Source organism: Monopterus albus, unplaced genomic scaffold, assembly GCF_001952655.1.
Source record: "Monopterus albus unplaced genomic scaffold, M_albus_1.0 scaffold190.1, whole genome shotgun sequence".
NCBI lineage: Eukaryota > Metazoa > Chordata > Actinopteri > Synbranchiformes > Synbranchidae > Monopterus > Monopterus albus.
In genome coordinates this window covers 83,830-109,324 of record NW_018128070.1, presented here as the reverse complement: position 1 = coordinate 109,324, position 25,495 = coordinate 83,830, and the positions used below count along the sequence as shown (strand labels likewise).

The 25,495-nt window shown below is 38.9% G+C and overlaps 1 protein-coding gene across 1 annotated transcript in view; it reads right to left on the bottom strand.

Moving 5' to 3' along the window:
• Positions 1-7,347, bottom strand: part of cdh7a (cadherin 7a) — a 50,501-nt gene extending 43,154 nt beyond the window's left edge. The window contains exon 1 of the mRNA XM_020617506.1: positions 7,057-7,347. Coding sequence (XP_020473162.1) covers positions 7,057-7,069 — 13 coding nt within the window. The 5' untranslated portion in view covers positions 7,070-7,347. The remainder of the gene's footprint in view (positions 1-7,056) is intronic.
• Positions 7,348-25,495: the final 18,148 nt, after the last annotated feature.

Below are 25,495 nucleotides of genomic sequence, written 5' to 3'. Positions count from 1 at the left end.
ATGTAAGCTGTTACTAAGCTAAAGGGTTCTTACAAGGCAAAATCTAAGCAAGCCAATTAAAAACATCTTAATTTGAAAAACCACCAATTAATAAATTAATAAAATTTCAGAGGGTTCAAAGCTCATACGCATGTACACAATCTCCTTTGTTTTTGTCTTATTTATCTTATCTGTTCATCTGTTTTAACCTTAAAGCCAAACCCAGGATGGATGCTACAATACAGACTTAGCAAGATACTCTGTACATATTACATCTGTTAGATTTCTTATCTTCATCTCTCCTGTAAGATCTCTGTTAAATAAGCAATAAATTAATAAAATTTCAGAGGGTTCAAAGCTCATACGCATGTACACAATCTCCTTTGTTTTTGTCTTATTTATCTTATCTGTTCATCTGTTTTAACCTTAAAGCCAAACCCAGGATGGATGCTACAATACAGACTTAGCAAGATACTCTGTACATATTACATCTGTTAGATTTCTTATCTTCATCTCTCCTGTAAGATCTCTGTTAATTAAGCAATCATTAATTATTTTGTCCAAACAAATTAAAATTCATGTCAGTGTGATACAATGGGCACATCAGTGCCATATGACAACTGAGCTAACACCCTGGCTATAATGAACCGAGGCAGTAAACAACAGTAGGTTGAGGTTGGATAGAAAGGGAAGGAATTTGACTAGTGCAGGGGTTTCCAACCAGTGGTCTGCGGCCCACTGGTGGTCCATGAAGACACTGCAGGTACTTCCTGACCATGCATTCAATAATCACATTTTATAAAATGTTATTTCCTTCTTTTAAACTGTTGTGTGAAGCACTATTGATCTAGAAAGGTGCTCTATAAATATAAATAAACTTTACTTAATATTAATTATTGCTTGTGAATAGTCAAATTAATGCAAATATATTCAATTTAGAAAAGCCAAGGTGACTGTCAGGATTAAAATAGTGGCCATTCAGTCTATCCACCACACAGCAGTGGCCCTCAGGTTGCTTCTTAGTCACAGTGACAGTCATTGGGTTACAATCAGCTGAAAACCCCTGGTCCAGTGTGTAAATGAATCTAGAGATACATAATTATTGACATACAAGGGACATGTTGTGTAGACAAAAACTGACATGACAAATCAAGTTATGAAACCCAAGACTCATTTTGCATCCCCAAATCCCAAAACTTCCTTCCAGCTTACAAGAAGGAAATTTGTTTTCAAACTCAACTGTGAACTCTGCTGCCAAATGACAAGTGTTGTTATTGTGTGTACTGTCCTCTCCCACTCTCCCTTCAAGGCAGAAAAGTAGACATCACACAACACTGCTTATGCATTTCTGTTTAAATGCACCGACTGAATGTGGTTGATGCGACTCGATCCGACAGCTGTGGCTTGGAACGTAAGGCATTAAAGCATCTCAAGGTTTTATAGAGAAAACATAATCAGTAACAATCAATTTCAGTAACACTATTCATCATGGTATAAATGAGCCTTGTTGCTCCAACTGGGCACATTTAATGGTTACAGATGTTTCTCAGGCAAAGTAATTTTAGACCAAGGAACTGATATTCATCTGATAATAAGGAGGAAAAGCCCTATAATAGATTGATAAATTATCACAAACAACCATTATAGTACACACTATTTGCTTTTGTGTGTGTGTGTGTGTGTGTGTGTGTGTCAGACTGTGTCAGTATTTTGGTCTTAAAAGCTGACGCCTACAGGAGCCTCTTTTGACAGCGGTGAAATAATCAACAATAGACATTGTTGGAAAAGCCCTGAAAATGTAACATCATCATTTTCAATGAGTGTGTCTTTTTCAGGTAGTCAGATGGTTTATGCTTGAATATTTCACTTTAATGGCTAGTAGCACATAGCTGGACAAGCTTGGGCTTATATTTAAGCATATGGAAGAAAGTGCTGTACGACAAGATGGTGATATTTTACTTTGGAGCAAGGATCGTAAAAAATACCACACTTTCAAACATGAGGTGTGTTTTACAGGCTTTTACAGAATGAAGTGATCATGGAAATTGAAGATTAGATTCCTGCATTCGGGCTGTAAAGTAGAATTAACAGGCTCTGGCCCTGGATGTGAACAGTATAACAGGCAAAAAGCTTGGAGAGGTTGGAGAAGTTATCACCAGGCTGCTTGTGGAAGGACACCCAGATTATATCATCACCTCTTAGTCATGACAGCTTATATTACAGGTAGTTTAGAGCACCAAGGTCAAAGGATGATTGTATGAAAGAGCCTCAGGAGATGTCTAACTCTCTATTACAGCTTGATAGATAAGATCAGTCCAAGCAAGGTGCAGCTGTAACTTAGCATTCAATATGGACTCAGGTTCTAAATGCTTTTTTTTAGCTGTTTCTTACAGGCTGTTTGTCAAACAAGCCCCTTATTTTAACAACGATGTCAGTTTGACAAGTAATACTAGCCAGGTGAGCTGGACGTCAGAAAACCTGAAGAATACCCTGAAATTTGAATAGATTCTGTCTGCTCCACGAGGCTGTCAGCCGCTGCTCAATTTGTCCTGTCTGCGCGCCTTCAATAATTGTCAATCTTCATTGATGTGATGGATCAGATCCTCACATTTTTTGTTTATTCCCCACAGCTGTGTACAAAACAGGCTTCCTAATCATTTCTGTATCTTGGGTGAGCAACTGTCACCTGCCAGTAATGAAAATGAATGTGGCAGGCATAATCTAAAAAGCAGACAGGTATTCTTCAACTTCTTGTATCCGGCTGTCAGCTGCAATATGCATTTCTGAGTGCACACTCACAGTGCGAATCTGTTTATTTTGGGGACTGTGACACAGAACGCATCTTATAACATATGTTTTTAAGTGAAGGGCTGGCTGCTGAATGTGAAACTACAAATACAGTACGTTATTATTTCATTAGAGGTAAATAGATTTGAAACTAAATCCAAAAATCTGACTGCATTGTACAGTAAAAAAAAAAAAGTATTAAAACTTTACATTTAAGCCCAGTAATTCTGCAATGTCTTCATGAGTATTCAAAGCTGCTTCTGTTTATTACGTTGATTATATTCATGCACATTCACACCTGCGTCTCATAGGTAAGAAGGGATTGAGTGCAAAAGTGCCATAAAGTTTACTTTTATGATATCCATCCATTATCTATACCGTTTATCCTGTAGAGGGTCATTCGGGGGTGGCTGGAGTCAGTCCCAGCTCATTCTGGGTGAGAGGTGGTATACACCCTGGACAGGTCGCCAGTCTATCACAGGGCTGACACAGACAACCACTCACACCTACAGACAATGTAGAGTCAACCTAAGCTGCATGTCTGTAGGAAAAAGTACCCAAAGACAACCCACACAGGCAGTGCATGCAAACACCACACAGAAAGGCCCCGGACAACAGTGCTAACCACTGCACACCTGCCCAATCAGAAACAATTCAACACCACCTTTAACTATTACCTAAATAATAAACTTACCATCTAACTAAAAATGGAGTACTGTTACAGCAGGGCGGCTGGATTGAATTTCATTGCACGGGTTTATCTAAGTGCAGATTTATAATGTACAATGCAAAGTAGAATCAATATGACACTTACGATGACAAAAAGTAATTTGAATCAACTTTCCTTAAACTGAAAAACCCTTTTAATCTCCAGTATTAGATGAAAGTTCCATCCTTGATGTCTGCTCTCAAGCATTAGGAACAATGACAGCTGGATATAGGACTGGTGAGTAGTAAATTCAAGAGCTGCGGCCTTGGGTTGACATTACATTTTTTATGCTTGTAATGAGCCCTCAAACTGCTCCTTTGGCCCATCGCTGTGCAGCGGGCGAGTTGTCACACCTCCAACTGTCCTCAAGCTCTCTTCTCTCCTATCTGACATCCCTGCCGTGATTAAAACAAAAGCCTTCTAAGATCCTAGGGCCAAAAGGTCTCCATGTGTATGGACGAGCACCGCCTCTAATTACTTTAATTAATTAAATTCATGATTTCCTCTAAATTGAACCCATTCATCAGTAGTGCAGAGCTGTGACCAGTAATGATTTAAAGACATCTATAAAGGAATTATTGAGGACACGAGGTGCTTGGCCTTTCCCTGTTTTTTACTGCATTGATAACTGCTTTGAGCAGATATTTATAAACACAGGCAATGCATTATTCTCCTGTTGTCCTCACAGCTTGTGATGAAGACCTTCACAGGAACGGGTGGAGTAAATAAAATGGCGAGGGTGACCCTGCATCTTGGCGCTCACAGCGTGAACGCATCCTCCTCTGATATACCAAGTTGCTGTCTTATCTAGGATTGGACATGAGACTCCAAGCCCTTGTACTCTAATCCACTGGTTCCTTAAGCCTGAGCTCTGTACCCCCCTGTTGACAGTCGTCCATGTAATCCTTCAGAGATCTCCGTGCTGGTGCTGTAAGGAAAGCACTGCTTCCCTTGGAGCGACTCCCAGTGCCACTGTTTGTCTGCCGAAATTTCCCTTTTGACTTTGAAGGTTGTGAAAAAGCCATATACGCCTTTGTTTTCACTCATTTCCATCTGTATGCTGCCACTAATAATTAAGGTGTCGTGGTGACGTTGAAAGACAGAATTAGTTTTTAGCTCTCAGCATTTATGGATGTATAAAAGTCCAAACTGCTCACCTATGTTGTATATAAGGGACATCTTCAGTACAATTATTTCAGCTAAGCTGTTTTTGTTTTCTGTCCCCTCAGTTTTACTGTTTAGTTTTACTCTCACTGATCTCATTGCATCATCTCAACCTGCAAATCCAACTAGCATTTAGCAGCTATATTTCCCACATTTCCCACAGGAGTTAGCAGAGCTACAACTGGGCAAAAGGAGAGCGTGTAGTAAACTTGTATATGCCAGGTCGTCTGAAAAACGATCCAAAAAGTACTGTGTTGTTTTATGAATACTGGCTCATACCATGGGCTGTATGGCAATGTCACACATTTTTGGTTTTTCTAAAATACAGAATTAATCCTTTTACTTTAGGAAAAAAAGAACTACCATTGTAATTGATTATACATAAAGCAAGGATGCATTTAAATCACTGGCTCAAAAAATTTATGTGCTGTTAGGTGCTCTTTCAAAAATAAGCACTTCTGAATTACACTTGTTGTGGCATGTCTTATTTGTCAAAGTCACATTTATTGTGTAGCTAATTTGATATAAATTGAATAACTAATCAGCCTCTACTTCTAAACCTTTCAACACTGTGAGAGAACTGGCTGCCAGGTCCAATAATGATTTCAGACTGTAAATTGGAGTGCAGAACAAATTAATTTTTATTTACGCACAGGTTTGATATCAAATATCTAAGATTTTCTTATTTACTTTCCTCACAGAATGAGCACGCATTTTGTAATTGCATTTTGCTGGAAAAGCGCATCACTTAGACATTTTCATAAATGTCTACTATTAATAAGCATCAGAAACACCTCAACAGAAAATAAGTCTTAAGTTATAATCTGTGGGTTTAAAATGATCTCAAACCTATTTAAAATCAAATGCAAAATCCTTAACACTGTTCTCTTTCCACGTTTATTTCTGTCTCCAACCCATCAGTCAGAGCTCACCTGTGATTAGACCACAGCTCCCATCATGCCTTGGACTGCCTTGGGAACCCTTAGGAGGAGCTGGAGGAAATTAAGGATCTCTGTGCTGTGCTGCTTACTGCACTGTGAGGTGGCAAGATAATGGATGGCTAGAAATGTATTTGTTTGTATCAGACATTTTTCAGACACATTTTCCTGAGAATACTGGCTAGCATGAACTCTGAGCCTAATTTGTGGAAAGAATGCCTTTGGCCTGCATGCTTTATTCAAACAGAAAGTTTGCTCGAGTCAGTTTTTAAACATGCGTCAAAACTTCTAAGCCTACAGGTCCGTGCCGGCATATGTGAGGTGATAAACATGTAAATTGGGGCACAGCAGAATTCACACTACAATACACTGAGTATGGCTGACTAAAACACCATGAGACACCAGCAGCGTATGCTCAGTGCCACCCATTTCTTATTGAACAAAATATCAAATTTAAGTTCAAAAGTCAGAAACATTCAAAAACAACCTAAAGCTGCACTGGTAAACCGACGACATATTGTAATTGCCTTATGAAGTTTCATATAAAGAGCACACAGACCATGACTTATCAATATGGAGGTCACTCTCTCTCACTCCAGCTGTGTTCCTCATACACCTGCTAAGTTGAATGGCCTCAGGATGTTGTTGCTCATTTGCATTCACTCGCATTTTGAGCTTGAGCGTGACCCGTTCAAAACCTTGGAGGAAATCTTGACCATGCAGCCGGTTAAAGACAAGGTCTGACATTATGGATCTCTCCAGGAAAATACACAAAAATAAATATATGCAGTAATAAATGCAAATGTAATCAACGAAATGTGAACCACTGAGTACTTATACAACAACTATATTACAGTTTATAATGTTTATAGCCATGATACTGGTGTGGCTCTGTCTCTTACACTTTCGGATACTGTATTTCTTTTTGTTTTATTTTTTCCCATTATTTTACTTTCAGTATATCTTGTGGATTTCTTTGAATTAGTAAATGTGCTACATGAGTACATTTCTTTGTCAAAAGTTCCAAAGCTGTCTTGGTGGTTTAATTTTTGTACATCATCATGTATTCAGAAACTAAATTGACAATATTTAAAACCTCAAGAGGAGAAATGTCCATGAGCTTATTTAAGGAGCTGATGCCAAAATCCAAGTAGTTTATCCTGGACCTCAACTGATGTAGAGCCCATGCAGAAGAAGTTCATGCAGTTTAAATTGGGCCCAAAGTGATCAGCACGTATTGAGTCTTACAGAGTGAACACGCTGGGTTTAAATTAATATTGCAAACTTCCCAATTCCCCTTGTGACCTAAAGACTTGAGAGAGATGAAGACAAATTCAGTGAGGTGGAAAATTATCAACTGCAGATGTTGGAGTGGGGGCAAGTCAAAGAGAAAGCTGGAGTATGGGAGACAGCTGAAAAGAGGGATAAAGGGAAAGGACCTGCTGTGAGATTGTATTTAAAACAAATGAGGGGGCTTACCTAAGGGTGACATCTCTGGCACCCCTGCCAAGTACGGCCCATCAAGAAACTTAGGCTCATTATCGTTGATGTCCTGGACCTTGACCACAAACTCCGACTTGGGCTCGACAGGTAAATTGGTGAGTCGGTCTACAGCTTGAGCTTGAAGGGTGTAGTAGGCCTGAGCCTCCCGATCGAGGCGCTTTGTGGCGTGGATATCTCCCGTGTTTTCATCGATAGTGAAGATGGAGCTGGCACCCTCGCCAGATAAAACATACTTGACCTTGCCGTCTCCTTTGTCCACATCTGAGTGTAGCTGTTGGAGAAAAGAGAAAATGACATGAGGGTGGGAAATAAATAACATAACGAAGAAAAATCACTTAGATATTTTAGCAGTGATGCTAAACTTTAAAGGTGCACTAATTAGGATTTTACACAGTCTGATAAACGTTTGTAAATGTGGTGTCTTTCAGCTACAACCCCCTCTACATGACACTCTGCTGCCTTCTGTTGTTATTCCAGCTTCTCTACCTTGTGTCCAGACATTAGCCCTGCCTGCCACATAGCCAAGGTCAAAATAAGAGTTTTTCAAATGGTGTGTAGTCATATTTTAAACATTTACGGAGGAGTTCTTGGCTGAAACACTGACTACCATAACATCGTTCAGCTGTTTTCAACTGTCTCTTACTGTCATTAGCAGCAGCAGCAAACAGATGCTTATGCATTACTGATAAAAATAATTGTTTTTTTTCCTTTGACGATAAATAACAAGAGTTGGTGTCATGTACCAGCAGCCACAACGTCAAATCTGTTGTTTTTATTGTCCAAATAAACCATTTTTAAAACTAGCAGCTTACAAATTCATATCCATCCATCTATTATCAAAGCATGTGGTTGACCACTAGAGTTTTGCTTCCTGGATTAACTAGAACAGGAAAAAAAACTAACAGGAGACGTTATACTGTTTCACAAACAGAAACAGCTCAACAATGAAGACAGACAAGCGATATCAGTCAACCCTCAGTTTCTGTCATAGTTTTAATCTCAGAAGAACAAGTAACAAGTGTAAAGATAACTTTAAGATCCCAGCTCAAAAAGCAATGTCTGAACAAAGCGTAAAGAAAAAAACACTCAAAGTTTGTTCAGGCATTAAAATCAGAATTGTGTCAATCAGACCAATAATATCAGTAAGGAAGCGACATCCATTGCATCCGTCTCTCCAGCCAGATCTTTTATGTGTCAAGTAAAATTATCAGTGATGACAGTGTAAACACTGCAAACTTAAAAGGGTTCTTTCCTTTCAGGATGTATTATTGCTCTTCCATAAAGCTGGATGACGTGACTCACAAGGAATCGATTTTAACAGGAATTGTGAAAATTGATGCTGCAGAGACAGACACTCTGACTTTTACTCAGACATAGCTCAAGCTCCAAAAATACTGGATCCTACATTTCCCATAGTGCCACTCAACAGCACCTTTCATTAAATCCCGTGCCTTCATCCCCAGGTTTACTTTCTCACACCACAGAAGACACCGTATTACACAAATGTTTTCCTAAACTTGTTCTCCTGTAAAAAATGAATATACTGTATATATTGTTTGTGCCAGCAATCTATTATAACAACAGCGAAGTGTGATAGTTAGGCAACCTCTAACAAATCCCATTATTTTACTTTCAGTATATCTTGTGGATTTCTTTGAATTAGTAAATGTGCTACATGAGTACATTTCTTTGTCAAAAGTTCCAAAGCTGTCTTGGTGGTTTAATTTTTGTACATCATCATGTATTCAGAAACTAAATTGACAATATTTAAAACCTCAAGAGGAGAAATGTCCATGAGCTTATTTAAGGAGCTGATGCCAAAATCCAAGTAGTTTATCCTGGACCTCAACTGATGTAGAGCCCATGCAGAAGAAGTTCATGCAGTTTAAATTGGGCCCAAAGTGATCAGCACGTATTGAGTCTTACAGAGTGAACACGCTGGGTTTAAATTAATATTGCAAACTTCCCAATTCCCCTTGTGACCTAAAGACTTGAGAGAGATGAAGACAAATTCAGTGAGGTGGAAAATTATCAACTGCAGATGTTGGAGTGGGGGCAAGTCAAAGAGAAAGCTGGAGTATGGGAGACAGCTGAAAAGAGGGATAAAGGGAAAGGACCTGCTGTGAGATTGTATTTAAAACAAATGAGGGGGCTTACCTAAGGGTGACATCTCTGGCACCCCTGCCAAGTACGGCCCATCAAGAAACTTAGGCTCATTATCGTTGATGTCCTGGACCTTGACCACAAACTCCGACTTGGGCTCGACAGGTAAATTGGTGAGTCGGTCTACAGCTTGAGCTTGAAGGGTGTAGTAGGCCTGAGCCTCCCGATCGAGGCGCTTTGTGGCGTGGATATCTCCCGTGTTTTCATCGATAGTGAAGATGGAGCTGGCACCCTCGCCAGATAAAACATACTTGACCTTGCCGTCTCCTTTGTCCACATCTGAGTGTAGCTGTTGGAGAAAAGAGAAATCGAAATGAGGGTGGGAAATAAATAACATAACGAAGAAAAATCACTTAGATATTTTAGCGGTGATGCTAAACTTTAAAGGTGCACTAATTAGGATTTTACACAGTCTGATAAACGTTTGTAAATGTGGTGTCTTTCAGCTACAACCCCCTCTACATGACACTCTGCTGCCTTCTGTTGTTATTCCAGCTTCTCTACCTTGTGTCCAGACATTAGCCCTGCCTGCCACATAGCCAAGGTCAAAATAAGAGTTTTTCAAATGGTGTGTAGTCATATTTTAAACATTTACGGAGGAGTTCTTGGCTGAAACACTGACTACCATAACATCGTTCAGCTGTTTTCAACTGTCTCTTACTGTCATTAGCAGCAGCAGCAAACAGATGCTTATGCATTACTGATAAAAATAATTGTTTTTTTTCCTTTGACGATAAATAACAAGAGTTGGTGTCATGTACCAGCAGCCACAACGTCAAATCTGTTGTTTTTATTGTCCAAATAAACCATTTTTAAAACTAGCAGCTTACAAATTCATATCCATCCATCTATTATCAAAGCATGTGGTTGACCACTAGAGTTTTGCTTCCTGGATTAACTAGAACAGGAAAAAATACTAACAGGAGACGTTATACTGTTTCACAAACAGAAACAGCTCAACAATGAAGACAGACAAGCGATATCAGTCAACCCTCAGTTTCTGTCATAGTTTTAATCTCAGAAGAACAAGTAACAAGTGTAAAGATAACTTTAAGATCCCAGCTCAAAAAGCAATGTCTGAACAAAGTGTAAAGAAAAAAACACTCAAAGTTTGTTCAGGCATTAAAATCAGAATTGTGTCAATCAGACCAATAATATCAGTAAGGAAGCGACATCCATTGCATCCGTCTCTCCAGCCAGATCTTTTATGTGTCAAGTAAAATTATCAGTGATGACAGTGTAAACACTGCAAACTTAAAAGGGTTCTTTCCTTTCAGGATGTATTATTGCTCTTCCATAAAGCTGGATGACGTGACTCACAAGGAATCGATTTTAACAGGAATTGTGAAAATTGATGCTGCAGAGACAGACACTCTGACTTTTACTCAGACATAGCTCAAGCTCCAAAAATACTGGATCCTACATTTCCCATAGTGCCACTCAACAGCACCTTTCATTAAATCCCGTGCCTTCATCCCCAGGTTTACTTTCTCACACCACAGAAGACACCGTATTACACAAATGTTTTCCTAAACTTGTTCTCCTGTAAAAAATGAATATACTGTATATATTGTTTGTGCCAGCAATCTATTATAACAACAGCGAAGTGTGATAGTTAGGCAACCTCTAACAACCACAGTAATTATGACACAAGCAAAGGAGGAAGTTAAGTGACATCGTATAGAGAGTATCAAAGGAGGACCACGTATTTTCTAAACTGAAACAAGTTTGTGGTTAAGCTTAGCCAAGGTGTACTAGTGCTCACTTTGTCAAGTAAAATGAACTTTGTGTGTTAAAGTGGTGTTGTGCACCTTTAGTACTTTGTTTGCTGCAGTTTAGCAGCTAACTCTCAGGGATGAGAAAGATTATTTGACCAGTTTATTTATGTTTTCATTGTTTACTCTCAAAGAAATAAATGAATGTGTGACTATTATATACAGTTTTTTCCAATTAGGTACTGGGTCTTTGCTGATTAATACATAGAGCAATGACTATTGTACAGCATTTCTTTTAATATTATAGTGTAATAAGACAGTATTATTGTTGAATATATATATCAATATATCTATAAATGTCAACATCTCAATACAGGATATATAACAATGGTATTTCAGATTCCAAACCAGCGCTGCGGGGGTGGAAAATGATTAGGTCAATATTACATTGGTGGTGCTGAAGGACTACACGCTGAACAGAGGATACAACACCAAAGGTCTTTTATTAATGGAATCCATCAGCAAGCTGATGGATGCCACGTTAGGGGTACGATGATTGCACTGGTTATGTCCTCAAGCCACAGCGTGCATGTGCTGCCTCTCTTACAGAGCTCTCCATGTTTATTCACCATCTCCTGCTGTCAGAAGCAAACTTGAGGTAAATTGTCAGTTGTGGAGAGAGTCAACATTTAATTTTGAGGATGCCATCCGTGGCTGTTTGTTTTCTGGTAAATGCCACGGAGAAGAAGGACAAAGCTGACAGGCCAGAACGCATGCAAACCAGGTCAGGGGTTAAGCACACCATGTGGTCTTTTCAGGGAATTGTTTGGTTTGTTCCATCTCCCAGTGTCTGCCTGGGCAGCAAGTGGCTTCACATATTCCATCTCTGAATCTCATCAACACTAAGAACAACATAAAATATGTAAAGCTCGGCAGGGCTTATTATAAGAATACCCTAGTCAAACACATTCCTCTCTTATTAATCTAAACCATTTTAAAAACCGTCACTGCTCATTTATAGGTGGTATTTCAAGCTTCAACTCTTGTTACTTTTACAGAGCACTATACTTGCTTCACTTGCAAAAATGTAAATACTCCTCTGTAATCCTTTTTTTTTTTTTTTGCTTCCCTTGAGCTGAATGTAACACAGCACCGCAGCACGGTGGTTGTAGCTCAGAGGCATTGGCAGGGATCGGGAAGGCGGGGTGGGATCTGAACACAAACCCTTCTGAAATCAGTGCTGACACCTATCATCACTTTGTATGCAGGCATTTCTCGAGGGACAATCCTGTTAGCTTTGTGTTTGCTTGTTTACCTTGTAGCAAGGGAAAAGGGTAAAAAGGCATGAAAGAACCTGTAACAGCCAGCAGATACATGCTTATCGTATCACTGGAACTACTGCACAGTATGTTCAAATTGTTCTAGGGTTTGAATTTTTGGTTTTGCTGGTTCGTGCTACATGAAAACACATGTTGTATAAATCTGTTTTGTTCCTCTTAATGGCGATTTGGCCTGACACTGAAAAAAAAAGAAAAACAAAAAACTGTCAAAACACACGTTTAACAATTTGAATTTCTTCCATTTAATGGACTGTGCACAATCCAAAGTGGACACAGAAGTCCATACCTGCATGCAACCTGTGAGCAATCCTGGATCCAGTGCACAAAAACAGCCTCTGCTGCTACTCAAGAGCCTTTAATCAACAATCGCCCTCAAGAAATTTCACAAAGAACGTTGAACAGCAGGGCTTAATGGGGCCCCTAAAAGCAAGTTAAAAGTAATACACCATGCACAGTACTATTTATTTTATCCAATGGAAATCATGAATTTGCTAGTGAATAAAGGCTGCCGCTGGAAGCTTAATATGCGCTATACAGTATGTAAAGCCAGCAGGGAGTTCAATCCATTAAATAAAGCATACATGAGCTCAAATAAACAAGGACAGCCGACGAGGCAAAGAAGAGTCATTCTGCAACAAAAACTGAGCTAAAGATGTCAAGGGGCGCTTCGGTGCAGCTGTCACTGACATCAGCTCCAGAGCAGACATGCTTGGCTTTTCATCTATTTACTTGGCCACGTTCTGGTGAGTAGCCATGGTGCTCTGCTCTGAGAGGCCCACTGGCTCAGCCTCTCCTCTTTCATTTCAAGCTGGGAGGTGGGGAATTAGCGATCACCATGGAGAAGCTGTTAGCTATCACACAGTGGAGTGCAGATGCATGAGGTCTGTTCACATACACTTATTTTCTCCTTACATAATAATAATATAATAAATTATATTGTCACACTTTGCATGCTATTATATTAACTCTATGTCCAACTGATCTGTTCTCCCTTATCTCGAATGCTTGAATAATATAGAACATTAGGTTCTATATTTCTATGTTTGTTTTCAATATACATTTTAATGGCTTTGACTGTAGGGATATAGTCTGATTTTATCAGCTTGCAAAACACTTTGACACTGTGATTGGAAAATGTGTCATTTTGTTCAAATCCAGTACAATCAGACATAAATTATCCACACACATGCAAGCATGCAATCACACAAAATGATATGACAAGGGATCATTGTGTTTGATTGGACTGGTAACTTATGGAACTAACTGAGATGACCTAGATTTCATTGTTTATACACTGCAATGATTGTTTGCTTTAAAACTTGCTCCGCCCACCTTTAGTCACAAGGACAGGTGCATGGCCAGTTTCCTAACATCATCCCCAGCTAGGGCACACAATTAAGTATTTGTGACATTGTGACATTAAACATTAAAAGGCTTCACTTGTGTGGACAGGTGTAATGTTTTACAAGAAACAAGTAGTATAATATTGTTTATGCCTTAGAAAATTAAATATGCCAAATTAGCTATTAACAGTTCTTTTTGCTATGTAGTGCCGGACGTACTAACAGTTATCAGTGAATTATTTTGATACTATGAAGTTTTAAAAACCTGATGATTGTCATTTTCTGTACTACAGTGTTTGCGTCATGAAGTGGAATGAAATTTATTGGATATTTCAAACTTTTTTAACAAATAAAAAACTGAATAATTGGGCGTGCAAAATTATTCAGCCCCTTTACTTTCAGTGCAGCAAACTCTCTCCAGAAGTTCAGTGAGGATCTCTGAATGATCCAATGTTGACCTAAATGACTAATGATGATAAATAGAATCCACCTGTGTGTAATCAAGTCTCCGTATAAATGCACCTGCACTGTGATAGTCTCAGAGGTCCGTTTAAAGCGCAGAGAGCATCATGAAGAACAAGGAACACACCAGGCAGGTCCGAGATACTGTTGTGGAGAAGTTTAAAGCCGGATTTGGATACAAAAAGATTTCCCAAGCTTTAAACATCCCAAGGAGCACTGTGCAAGCGATAATATTGAAATGGAAGGAGTATCAGACCACTGCAAATCTACCAAGACCTGGCCGTCCCTCTAAACTTTCAGCTCATACAAGGAGAAGACTGATCAGAGATGCAGCCAAGAGGCCCATGATCACTCTGGATGAACTGCAGAGATCTACAGCTGAGGTGGGAGACTCTGTCCATAGGACAACAATCAGTCGTATACTGCACAAATCTGGCCTTTATGGAAGAGTGGCAAGAAGAAAGCCATTTCTTAAAGATATCCATAAAAAGTGTCGTTTAAAGTTTGCCACAAGCCACCTGGGAGACACACCAAACATGTGGAAGAAGGTGCTCTGGTCAGATGAAACCAAAATCGAACTTTTTGGCAACAATGCAAAACGTTATGTTTGGCGTAAAAGCAACACAGCTCATCACCCTGAACACACCATCCCCACTGTCAAACATGGTGGTGGCATCATCATGGTTTGGGCCTGCTTTTCTTCAGCAGGGACAGGGAAGATGGTTAAAATTGATGGGAAGATGGATGGAGCCCAATACAGGACCATTCTGGAAGGAAACCTGATGGAGTCTGCAAAAGATCTGAGACTGGGACGGAGATTTGTCTTCCAACAAGACACTGATCCAAAACATAAAGCAAAATCTACAATGGAATGGTTCCCAAATAAACATATCCAGGTGTTAGAATGGCCAAGTCAAAGTCCAGACCTGAATCCACTCGAGAATCTGTGGAAAGAACTGAAAACTGCTGTTCACAAATGCTCTCCATCCAACCTCACTGAGCTCGAGCTGTTTTGCAAGGAGGCATGGGCAAAAATTTCAGTCTCTCGATGTGCAAAACTGATAGAGACATACCCCAAGTGACTTACAGCTGTAATCGCAGCAAAAGGTGGCGCTACCAAGTATTAACTTAAGGGGGCTGAATAATTTTGCACGCCCAATTTTTCAGTTTTTTATTTGTTAAAAAAGTTTGAAATATCCAATAAATTTCGTTCCACTTCATGATTGTGTCCCACTTGTTGTTGATTCTTCACAAAAAATTACAGTTTTATATCTTTATGTTTGAAGCCTGAAATGTGGCAAAAGTTCGCAAAGTTCAAGGGGGCCGAATACTTTCGCAAGGCACTGTATATCCTGTACCTTTCTACAACCGTGCAATTCCTCTGTACTGGTGTAAATGACAAACGAAGAACTTGACTTGATTTATAGGCTAAGTTATGATGTATTAAAATTCCTATTGCTTTAGTCTACATTGTCACTTAATTATAAGATAGATTTTTTTTTTATAATTAAGAGATCTGGATCTCTTAATTATGAGATGCAGATCTCATAATTACAAGACAAGGTCTCCTGAAGAGCAAAACAGGCAGTTCACACTGGCACTGGGGATCAGTTTTATTTATGCTGTAACACAGGCCTGAGCTCCATATGATTCATCTTGCAAAAATATTAATTTTACATTTTTTGTTTGAGCTTAAGGCTCGTAGAGTTTAACTGTTAGTTTGTGTGTAAAACATTAAAGGAGTTGAGTTGTTGCCAGGAGGTGAAATATAAGTTTGTCACTTTAAAGAGTAAAATCTACTTATTTTGTATCAAAAATGACATTTTTTGTAATTTATTGAACAAAATTGAATAATAGGGAATTCAGTTTTTAGCCAGAACAAACAAATGTCAAATCAAAAAGACAGTGTATTAAAATGTTAAATCTATGCAAATGTCATGACAGCAGGTACAACGCGAGTGCAGAGAGCTCTTTTTTGGGATAAAAATGAAAATACAGAGGGGCCATTTTCAGTAGTGGAAAGGCAGGGTTCACTGCACTCTCTCTGACTGTTCAAATAAGATAATCAGCTTTCAATCTAAGTCAGAATTTTTTTTTTTAGAACTCTGATCATATCCACTTTGTCCCCATCAGACAGTGGCGGCTCATATCTGCACCTGCTGGCTCAGCCATAACACCAAAACAGATAATGGCTCTGCTTCCATGTGGGAAGAATGAGTTAGTATTTTCATAAGAATGAGCATACAAAATCGCTAATACAAATAAATTAATAAACTGTATATGCACATCCAAGTTTTAAACTGAGAATGTCAAGTTTCTGTCAGTATTTTCACATCAGATAAAAAGTAACATGAATGTGGGTGTTTGTTGTGTTTGTAGATTAGACTGTGCTTAATTCAGTACAACCTTTAACCATAATGAACTCGTAACCTGCAGTGCACAAGAGGCTCATGCTTCTGAAACAGATAGATCTGATAAGAAACAATGGAGCAGCCTGTGTGTTGTGTTGGTGAAGGTTGTAGGGCCAAATCCCACTTTACTTTTTAGAGGAAATAACCTCTAAATTTGTATTTTTTAAAGGTTATTTGATACCTATGACGCATGTGACCACATGCACGCACTAAGCAAAGTGAAAATCTACTTCTTTTACAGCAAGAGATGCAGTATTTTTTTATATCAAAGATGCTAATCTGCTGCCTAACATGAGCTTTTAAGTACATTCCAAATATGACTTACAATTTCCCTAATTTACTTTAGGACAATACGACCATGTTTGAGGTAGCTCTTGACACACTCGTGTTAATTAAAGACTAACGGGAGTGCTACCGTGTCCAGAGATCGGGTCGAACGGGGCCCCTGCCTTCGACTGCTGCCCAGTTCACTGTGTACCGGCCCCTTACGGATCCTCCTGCAGGTGGTGGGCCCACGGGAGGACGTCCCCACGTCGCTCGTTCGGGCTAAGCCCGGCCGGGCCCCGTGAGGGGAGGCCCGGCCACCAGGCGCTTGCATTCAAGCCCCAACCCCGGGCCTGGCTCCAGGGTGGGGCCCTGGCTGCGCCATACCGGGTGACGTCACGGTCCTTGATCTAAATCTATTCATAAGGGGCTTTTGAGCCGCTCTTAGTCTGACCCGTCACCCAGAACCTGTTTGCCTTGGGAGACCCTACCAGGGACATATGAAGACCCAGGACACGCTGGAGGGACTATGTCTCTTGGCTGGCCTGGGAACGCCTTGGCATTCCCCCGGAGGAGCTGGAGGAAGTGTCTGGAGAGAGGGAAGTCTGGGCATCTTTGCTTAGACTGCTGCCCCCGCGACCCGATCCCGGATAAGTGGAGGAAAATGGATGGATGGGAGTGCTACCCAGGCCTTTCAATCTGGTGCCCCACCGCCTGTTCTGGTTTGCCAGCCTTGCCATCATGTCGATTTGTCATTCACATCAATGAGAGTAATCAAGCTAGCAATCAAGGCTTTTTTTTTTTTTTTTTGAATAGTGTGTTTCTGTATGTGTGTGTGGCATTCGCTGCCCTCATCACAGAGCTGAACATAAATGAAATGAGGAATAGGCATCTCTTTAAAATATTATAGAGGAGGAAATTGAGTTCCTTTGTCACAAAAAGTCTATAAGATGTGATTGTTGTGACAACTTTTGTTTTTTTGTTGTTGTTTGTTTTGTTTATCATGTGGAAGGGAGTAAAGGCTAGAAATGACAGCCTGTTGATGGAAAAATCTAAATGAAAAAGTGAACACTGAGAAGGGAACTGCATTTCCATATCAGAAACAAGAAATCATATTTGCATGCTAAAATAACATTTGTTATTCCTCTTCTCTGCAAGTTGCTCTGAAGAAAAGTAGGATGGGGACACAAAACTGGACAAACAAGGAAAGGAAAACATCAAAATACCCTGATCAACATGGCTGTAGGTTTACATCACTGTGAATATAGTAGCACTTTACTATAAGATGTTGAACTGCATTTAATGGGAGAAGAGGCTGTAAGGAGTTTGCTGAATAGTTTCCTCCATTATTTATCGGCTATGACACTTCTGTAAGTAATTCACATTCCAGGAGTTGACAATTGTCCCCTGCCTGAGTAAATCATCAGTGCGTTTTTGCCTATTTTGTTTACTGGTAATGAGGCGAAGTTGCTGTCAGCAACACGAGACCTCACAAATCTCACAGATTAATAGTCTTACTGTTCTGTAACAGCCTATCATATCTGACAACTTAAAATTCTGATGAAATGTATTTTGTAGCAGGATTTTTTTTCCGTAAATTGCAAATACAACTTCACATCAGCTGAATCTTCATTTTAAGTTGTTCTGAGAAAGACAACTCCATATTTGATGGTGCTGTAATGAGAGACTGATCAGTAAACAATCAATAAATGGGACACAACTAAATCTTAATGCTCATGTTATTTAGAGCACCATAAAAACACAAGAAGACCAATAGACCAACTGGCTCATGTATAAATCTCAGAAGCTTAACAACTATGTTTGAGTATGTTTCCATAAAACTGGAGAAATTAGTTGCACAGTAAAAAAAAAAACAAAACAAAACTGAAAAACACCTGCAAACCTGGTACAAGTGACAAAAAGACCAATTTTTTACTGCAAGGGACAAGTGCAGGATATAGAGTACAGTACAAGAGGCTACTGTGGGCTATAAATATCACTTGACATACTGTTGTGAACCTCTGCTCCCAGGCCCAGAGTCTTCAGGCTGCAACTCATCCTGTGTTACAACCCACTGAATTCACTGAAACACTGTGTTCCTATAACATTCCTACTGCCTATGGCCTTGGGTCATGGATTATGAATATTTTTATAATTAACTGGTCACACCTTGACATGTTGTATTTCAGCATTATAAAATTTCTTGAAATGTTTAATTCTAGCATTTGTTTGGGCCATCTTACAGGCTTTATGTAAAACAAACCTAAAGCAAACTTAACACTGATCTATTAATCTAAATGTAAGTAAAATATAAATAAGTATAAAAAGCATAACCTGGTGTAATGGTGGACTGCACTGTGTTATTTGGGATGGCTCATATTAGACAGGCTTTTATTTTTAATTTTCCCGATGTCTCACCAGGAATGAAACAATAAAAAAAAGTAGTAATCTCATTATTGGTGTGACTTTAGTGTGAAAAATCTTCAGGTGTACAAATGTTGAAAATGAAAAATAGGTGGAGAGCATTTCTGTTAAAACTTGTGTGGTGGAAACGCAGGAAAGTGGTGAATATGACACGACTGTTGTTGCACTTTTTTAGTGTTTTGGAGACTTCACCAAGTGATAGCTACAGCTATTGGTACATTATTGTTATTTGAAACTCAGCCATTATTTGAATGCTGGCTTTTTTATTAGTTTACAGCATATCAAAAGTAAAAACTAATAGAAATATATTTTCACACAATAATGAGTATGATAGTCTCACTTTAATTGATAAAAGCTTATATAAAATAGAAACAGGTCTCTAACTTTTCATTGTTTAGAAGTGGATGTCATGGATGTCAGTGAACCTCAGGGGTAAATACCACAATTTTCTTTTTTTTTTTTTTTTTGGAAAAGTCTTTGTTAGCAAAAGGATTTGGAGGTTTGTACATCAAATACTTGATAGAAAATCAGAAATAATGGATAATACAATACTTTAATGCATGTATGTGACCTTCCTTTAGGTCAAAATATGATCATAATCATTCATGTTGCTAATGGTGCTTTGTGGGCGTAGCATTTCATGATGAAGATTTTCATTTTCCAAGTGTAGGGACAAGACTTTCGCTTAAGAAATGTGGCTGGTTAACTTCATTTTGTTTTGATTCGTTATAAAAATCTAGTTACTGATCACATATTGTGCCAAAAATCTGAGAATGCAAGTTACAACAGAAGATCAGCAGTCAAAGAATGATCACAGCTCCAAAGCAGCTACTACAGACCTTTCTATCTTTACCTGTACTATCTTTATCCAGAGTTTTCCCTACCACAGATGCAGCATCTAAGTGTTTTTGCAGAAAAAGGTGACATACTAGAATGAATGTAAAAACAACTGTGAGTTATATGCGAGAGAAGTTGATTTCAAACGGAAAAGTAAGCTGGCAACAGGACAGAGCTGTCAATGAACAGTCAGCGTTTGGACAAACTCAACTTTGGAAGGCGCTCCATCTGCCAATGGTCCCTTTCAACATGGCTGCTCTTTACCTGAGCTGCAACTGCTCCCCATTGACTGTCAAATGAAAAAGGCCCCGCAGTTTGATAAAATGCCTTAAGAGTGCTTTTCAGCGGCTAAAAGAGTGGATCTACCTTTTGTATACAGATAACATTAACATATTTTCTTTGATTGTTTAGAAATGTGAAACATAACTGGATTTGCTATCAAAGTCTTCCAAAACATCTAAAAATCATTCATCAGTTCTACAGAGCTCCCTGACGGTGGACTGGGGTCGTTAGTATCACATGTGGTCGTACAGCGCTCAAGAGTCGTCAGAGTCATGTGAAATAAACTGTGAGGCTGTGTGCAGCCCTGTCCTCACCATCAGTTAAATTCCTCCACTAACCTAGTCTTTACAAACAGTTTTCATGTCATTCACATATTCCTGAAGGCTCGTGGAAACCCACTTTCCTGTGTTTGCTTACTCTTGTTTTTCACATGTACTGGGGCTCTTCACAGGCGAGACTGTTCAATAGTGTTTGACACATTATTTTGATTAAAAAACCGTTCAGCGAAGAGTACTCGATGCTGGCAGCACTCTGAGGTGACCGCCTGATGACAGTGGCATCAATAATCTCTTCTCAGGCCCAAGTCACCTACAGTACATGAATGATTACTAACAAGGTCAATGAACAACAAAATATTGGACATGTGGATCACACTGAAATTAAGGTGTCCTGGTCTAAAGGGCCCCGGGGTAGCTGCAATGTCTGGCCTGTGACCACTGTTGCATGTCATCTACTATCTCACACTCCCTTCACTATTGTCAGTTCTTTTTACTCTCTACTAAAGGCAAAAATGCCAAAACATACATGCCTTCAAATGATATTTGCCTTCAGCACTGAAATATGTATTCAGTTTCTTCTTCTGAAATGTCCCAAAACAACAACAACAAAAAAGATTAGCAAGTAACATTTATTTTAGAAGACGCTTTATTTATTGTCATTGTGACACGTAAAATGAAATTATGTTTGGAGCCAAGGGCCCCGGGCCACTGCGTGCATACGTACCGCCATCACGGGCGGGGAGGTTCAGTGTCTTGCCCAAGGACATTTCGATTCCAGGCACCGGGATTTGAACCTTCAACGTTCTGGTTGGGAGATGACTACTCTACCTACCGCACCACTGTCGCCTCCTCTTTAAAATCACAAATTCTAAAAATGCAAATCACATGCTCTTTGCACTAACAGAACAAACAAGATTTTGTCTGGTGGCAGAACTATACCAGAATAAAAAAGGAAAACAATATAATGTCGTGTAACAGAACTTAAGCAGAGCTGCAACAGCTGGTCGATCAGCTGACTGCCAAGTTGAATTAATGATACTAATCCAGCAACAATGTTGATAAAAGATTCATTCGTTGTCATTTTTCAAGCAAAACTGCCAAATTTTTGTGGGGTCCAGCTTCTGAAATGTATGATTCTGCAGCTTTTCTTTGCCATATATGATAATAAACAGAATATGTTTGGGTTTTTGGGTGCTGAATTAAACAAGCTATTTGGTTTTTTCATGTTGGACTTGAAGACATTTTTTATATAAAACTATTAATCAAAAATATTTGGCAAATTAGTTGTAGCCCTTAATATATAAAAAACCAAAATAAATAAAAGTCTCCTAAGGGGTACACAAATTTTAAAAAATATTTTATCTACTGTACAAGTTTCTGACATTTAATCTTAATGCTAATTTGAACAAACCAAAACCTTCGGTTTTCTAAGCAGAACCTTTACTTGCATTAAAATCATCACTAATGTGATGATGAAGGTCAAAATATTAATTCCACTTTGTCAATATAATAATCAATGTTATTTATTTGCACTATATCTTCTTCTTTTGGCTGTTCCCGTTAGGGGTCGCCACAGCGAATCATCTGTTTCCACCCAACTCTATCCTCGGCATCCTCTACTCCCAATTAACTTTATGTCCTCTTTTAGCACAATATATTTTCATTACATTAAATTTAATTTAAAATTTAGTTTGTGCTCATTTTCCAAAAATTTGGTGGAAAATTCAATCCATCCTTCTACACAAACTCACACCGTTCCATTTCATCTTTATCTTTCATTCTTCTTCTTTTCAAAGTAACAGACTTTACTGCAGGTAATTTAGTTTTTATTGTAGCAGTTTTTATTTCAGAAGGTCTTTATTTTACAAAGTCTACTTTCGCCAATGACGGTATAATGCCACTTTTTTCAAAGGGTTTCTTTGTCAATCAAAATACCTGCTTGTGTTTTCTCTGAATTTATCAATATTATAATTAAGTTCTAGTTAAATTGTAACTGAATAATGTGGATTCCCCAGACACTTACTGGCAATCGATATAAGTCTGTAACTACCTATATCTCCCACTACAAGTAGTTTAATAATGAATTAAAGAACAAACATTCCCTGTATATCATAAAATAACAATACATTTGATATAATTAAATGTAATTGCCTGTGCACTGTGTTTGCTTTTGAAGGAATCATTCATAAATGATGCAAAGGCACTATATTGCTTGTTTTCCTTATGTGGGTGTCATATGAAAAACTGAAGGGAAGAAACCAGACCTATTGTAATGATGGATCACAGACACATCAAGGAGGAGGGGGATGAGAAAACTGTACAATCATAACTCTGATGCAAACTTTTTATTTTAAATTCTGTGGATCAGCCTTTTGGCACATCTTGTCTTCTTCGGGAGGATAGGATGTGAGGAAGGCAGCATATGCCAAAACACTGCTCCATAGAATTTCAATAAAAAGATTTCATCAGTTATGAGTGTTCATTTTCCTCTTCCAGCGCTGCTCTTTGTAACTGAAGTGAAACAAGTCCTCATCAGTGATGGGCCGGGGAGGGGTTCAATGTTTGGATGAGCGGAACATGAAGTGAAAGGGCAGGCCTCCTCAGTGGTGGAAATAAATACTGCCATCACCAGTGGGAAATGCTCCATTTGTTTAATGTGCCATTTCCAAAGTAGAACCCTTATAATCCTACAGACATGGCAACCTCACTGCGTATACCACCCTCTGGAATTTGATCAGAGCTAAAACTGTTTACCAGTGTTTGGAGTCTGACATTTATTGAAAGTGGCCTTTAGTAAAAGTCATAGCTAAAGCGTGAAAAGGTTTCTGATGAGCCCATAAAGTTTCTCCAGCTTCTGGGCCACAAAGACACCGACTGGTGTGTTAATCAATCATATCGGCTAAGATACCAGAAGCCTCAGCTTCCAACCAGTTATGTCCAGATATACTTAGACATCAGCAGATAAGCACTGCAGACGTTTCTTCTGGCATCACTGTGAGGTTGGCATTTTTAGTTCGTAAGGAAATGCAGTACTTAACACAGTTCCTAGTACGGACATTCATTATCTCCAGACAGTGAATCCTATTGACATCCCATGGCAGCAGAATTTTTTTTTTTTTTTTTTTACAAATTCAGTGAAACATATCAACATCTATAAGATGCAATTGCACAGATTTTAGACTTTCATGGTTCCCAGAGGACAAATCCCTCTGACGTTACCTGAGCAGATGCTTCAGCAGCTTTTAAGTCACACGCTTCATGTACATTATCATTTACTCATTTAAGTTTTTCCTTTTCCACCACAGGCAAATGTAAAAAGTTTTTTGCTATTTTCTTTTTAAATGTCTGGTGTTCTGGTGTGAATGGAAATGCATTTATTGTGGGCACTTTAGCATGCTGATTATTGTAAAGTATCACTGTGCCTAATGATAGATTCGTGTCATATTAAAATAATCACAATTAGAGCTTCCAACCTGTAGATAGCATTCTTGTCAAATTCCAGGTTGTAATTACCACTCGGGTTTTTCCTGGGATGAATTTGGCACCGGTGCAGGTGTCTAAAGCTGGTTAGCAAATAAACCATACAGAATGCTTTAAAGTCTGACTCACAGCACCTCATGCAGCCTGATGTTAGTTTGAAAAATACTGAGTTGAACCTTAACTTTTGCCCACTACACTTGAAGGAAATGCTGAGCAGTGCAGACACCCTGAGAATTCAAACAGCAATGTGCTTCTGTTGTGGTATTATACCGTGTACCACTGTGTTCCAGCTATTGCTCACAGGACATTTTTTTCATCACTGTTGAGAACAAGCCACCTTTGAGTTCATCTGCTGCTTTTGGGAAACCAGTGTGCTGCTCCTGTCGCTGTGGTGTTACCTTAAGTACCCCAGACAGCACCAGAGTGAGCATGACATCTCTGCTGTATTGTGCTACCATCTGCTAAAAAGACCCTGAGGCCAAGAGGTGGGGAGTCAGCAAAAGTTTGGCCAACGCAGGGATGTCATAACTTCAACTGGTCCACGACTCTAAATCAAACCAGAACTGCATGACTTGGCAGCATGTACCTACATTTCACCTCATCGTTTATCTGAAACAGGATTACTCTGACATTCCCTTGCTAAAAAGAAACCATTCTGCATTTCTTAGTTCCATTAGGCTACATAACAGAATGCACAGCTACATACTGTAAGATGTGCTCATCAGTTTGTTCACAAATGCTTTTCGGATGATGTATCTCTTTATTTATAATCATGTATTTTGTAATCACCTTAAGGTAAAGTTGCACCACTTACAATTATCAGAGTGAAGTAATCAACCGTTACTGTGTTTGTTTGTTTAAATTTGTCTTTGTTAGGAAATTACTACCTATGTAATACCTGAGCTTCTCTATATTCTGACATTTCATCAACAATGATCGAATAATTAATAGAAAATAAATCATCTTCAAATTCATTGATGACAAAAAACAGTCACAATCAACTGTAAAATGTCCCACTTATGAGTGTACTGTATAATTTTGGTCGCAATACTTAAAAACATAAATGGATCTATATCAAGATCAAGAGGTATATTTATGCTGTGTGTTTATGTAAAAAAAAAATCCAAGAACAAATGCTACAACCTGCAAATATATTATCAGTTTTCTTCGAAATCAGTTACCAACCATGCCCTCAAAAATCCATAATCAATCATATAATATTTAGCATTAATGTATATTTAAACTGATTTTAAAAAACATTAAAAAGTCAACCCCTCCTTGAACCGCCACCTTATTGTGGTGGAGGGGTTTGAGTACCCGAGTGATCCTAGGAGCTATGTTGTCAGGGGCTATATGACCCTGGTAGGGTTTCCCAAGGCAAACAGGTCCTAGGTGACGGGTCAGACTAAGAGCGGT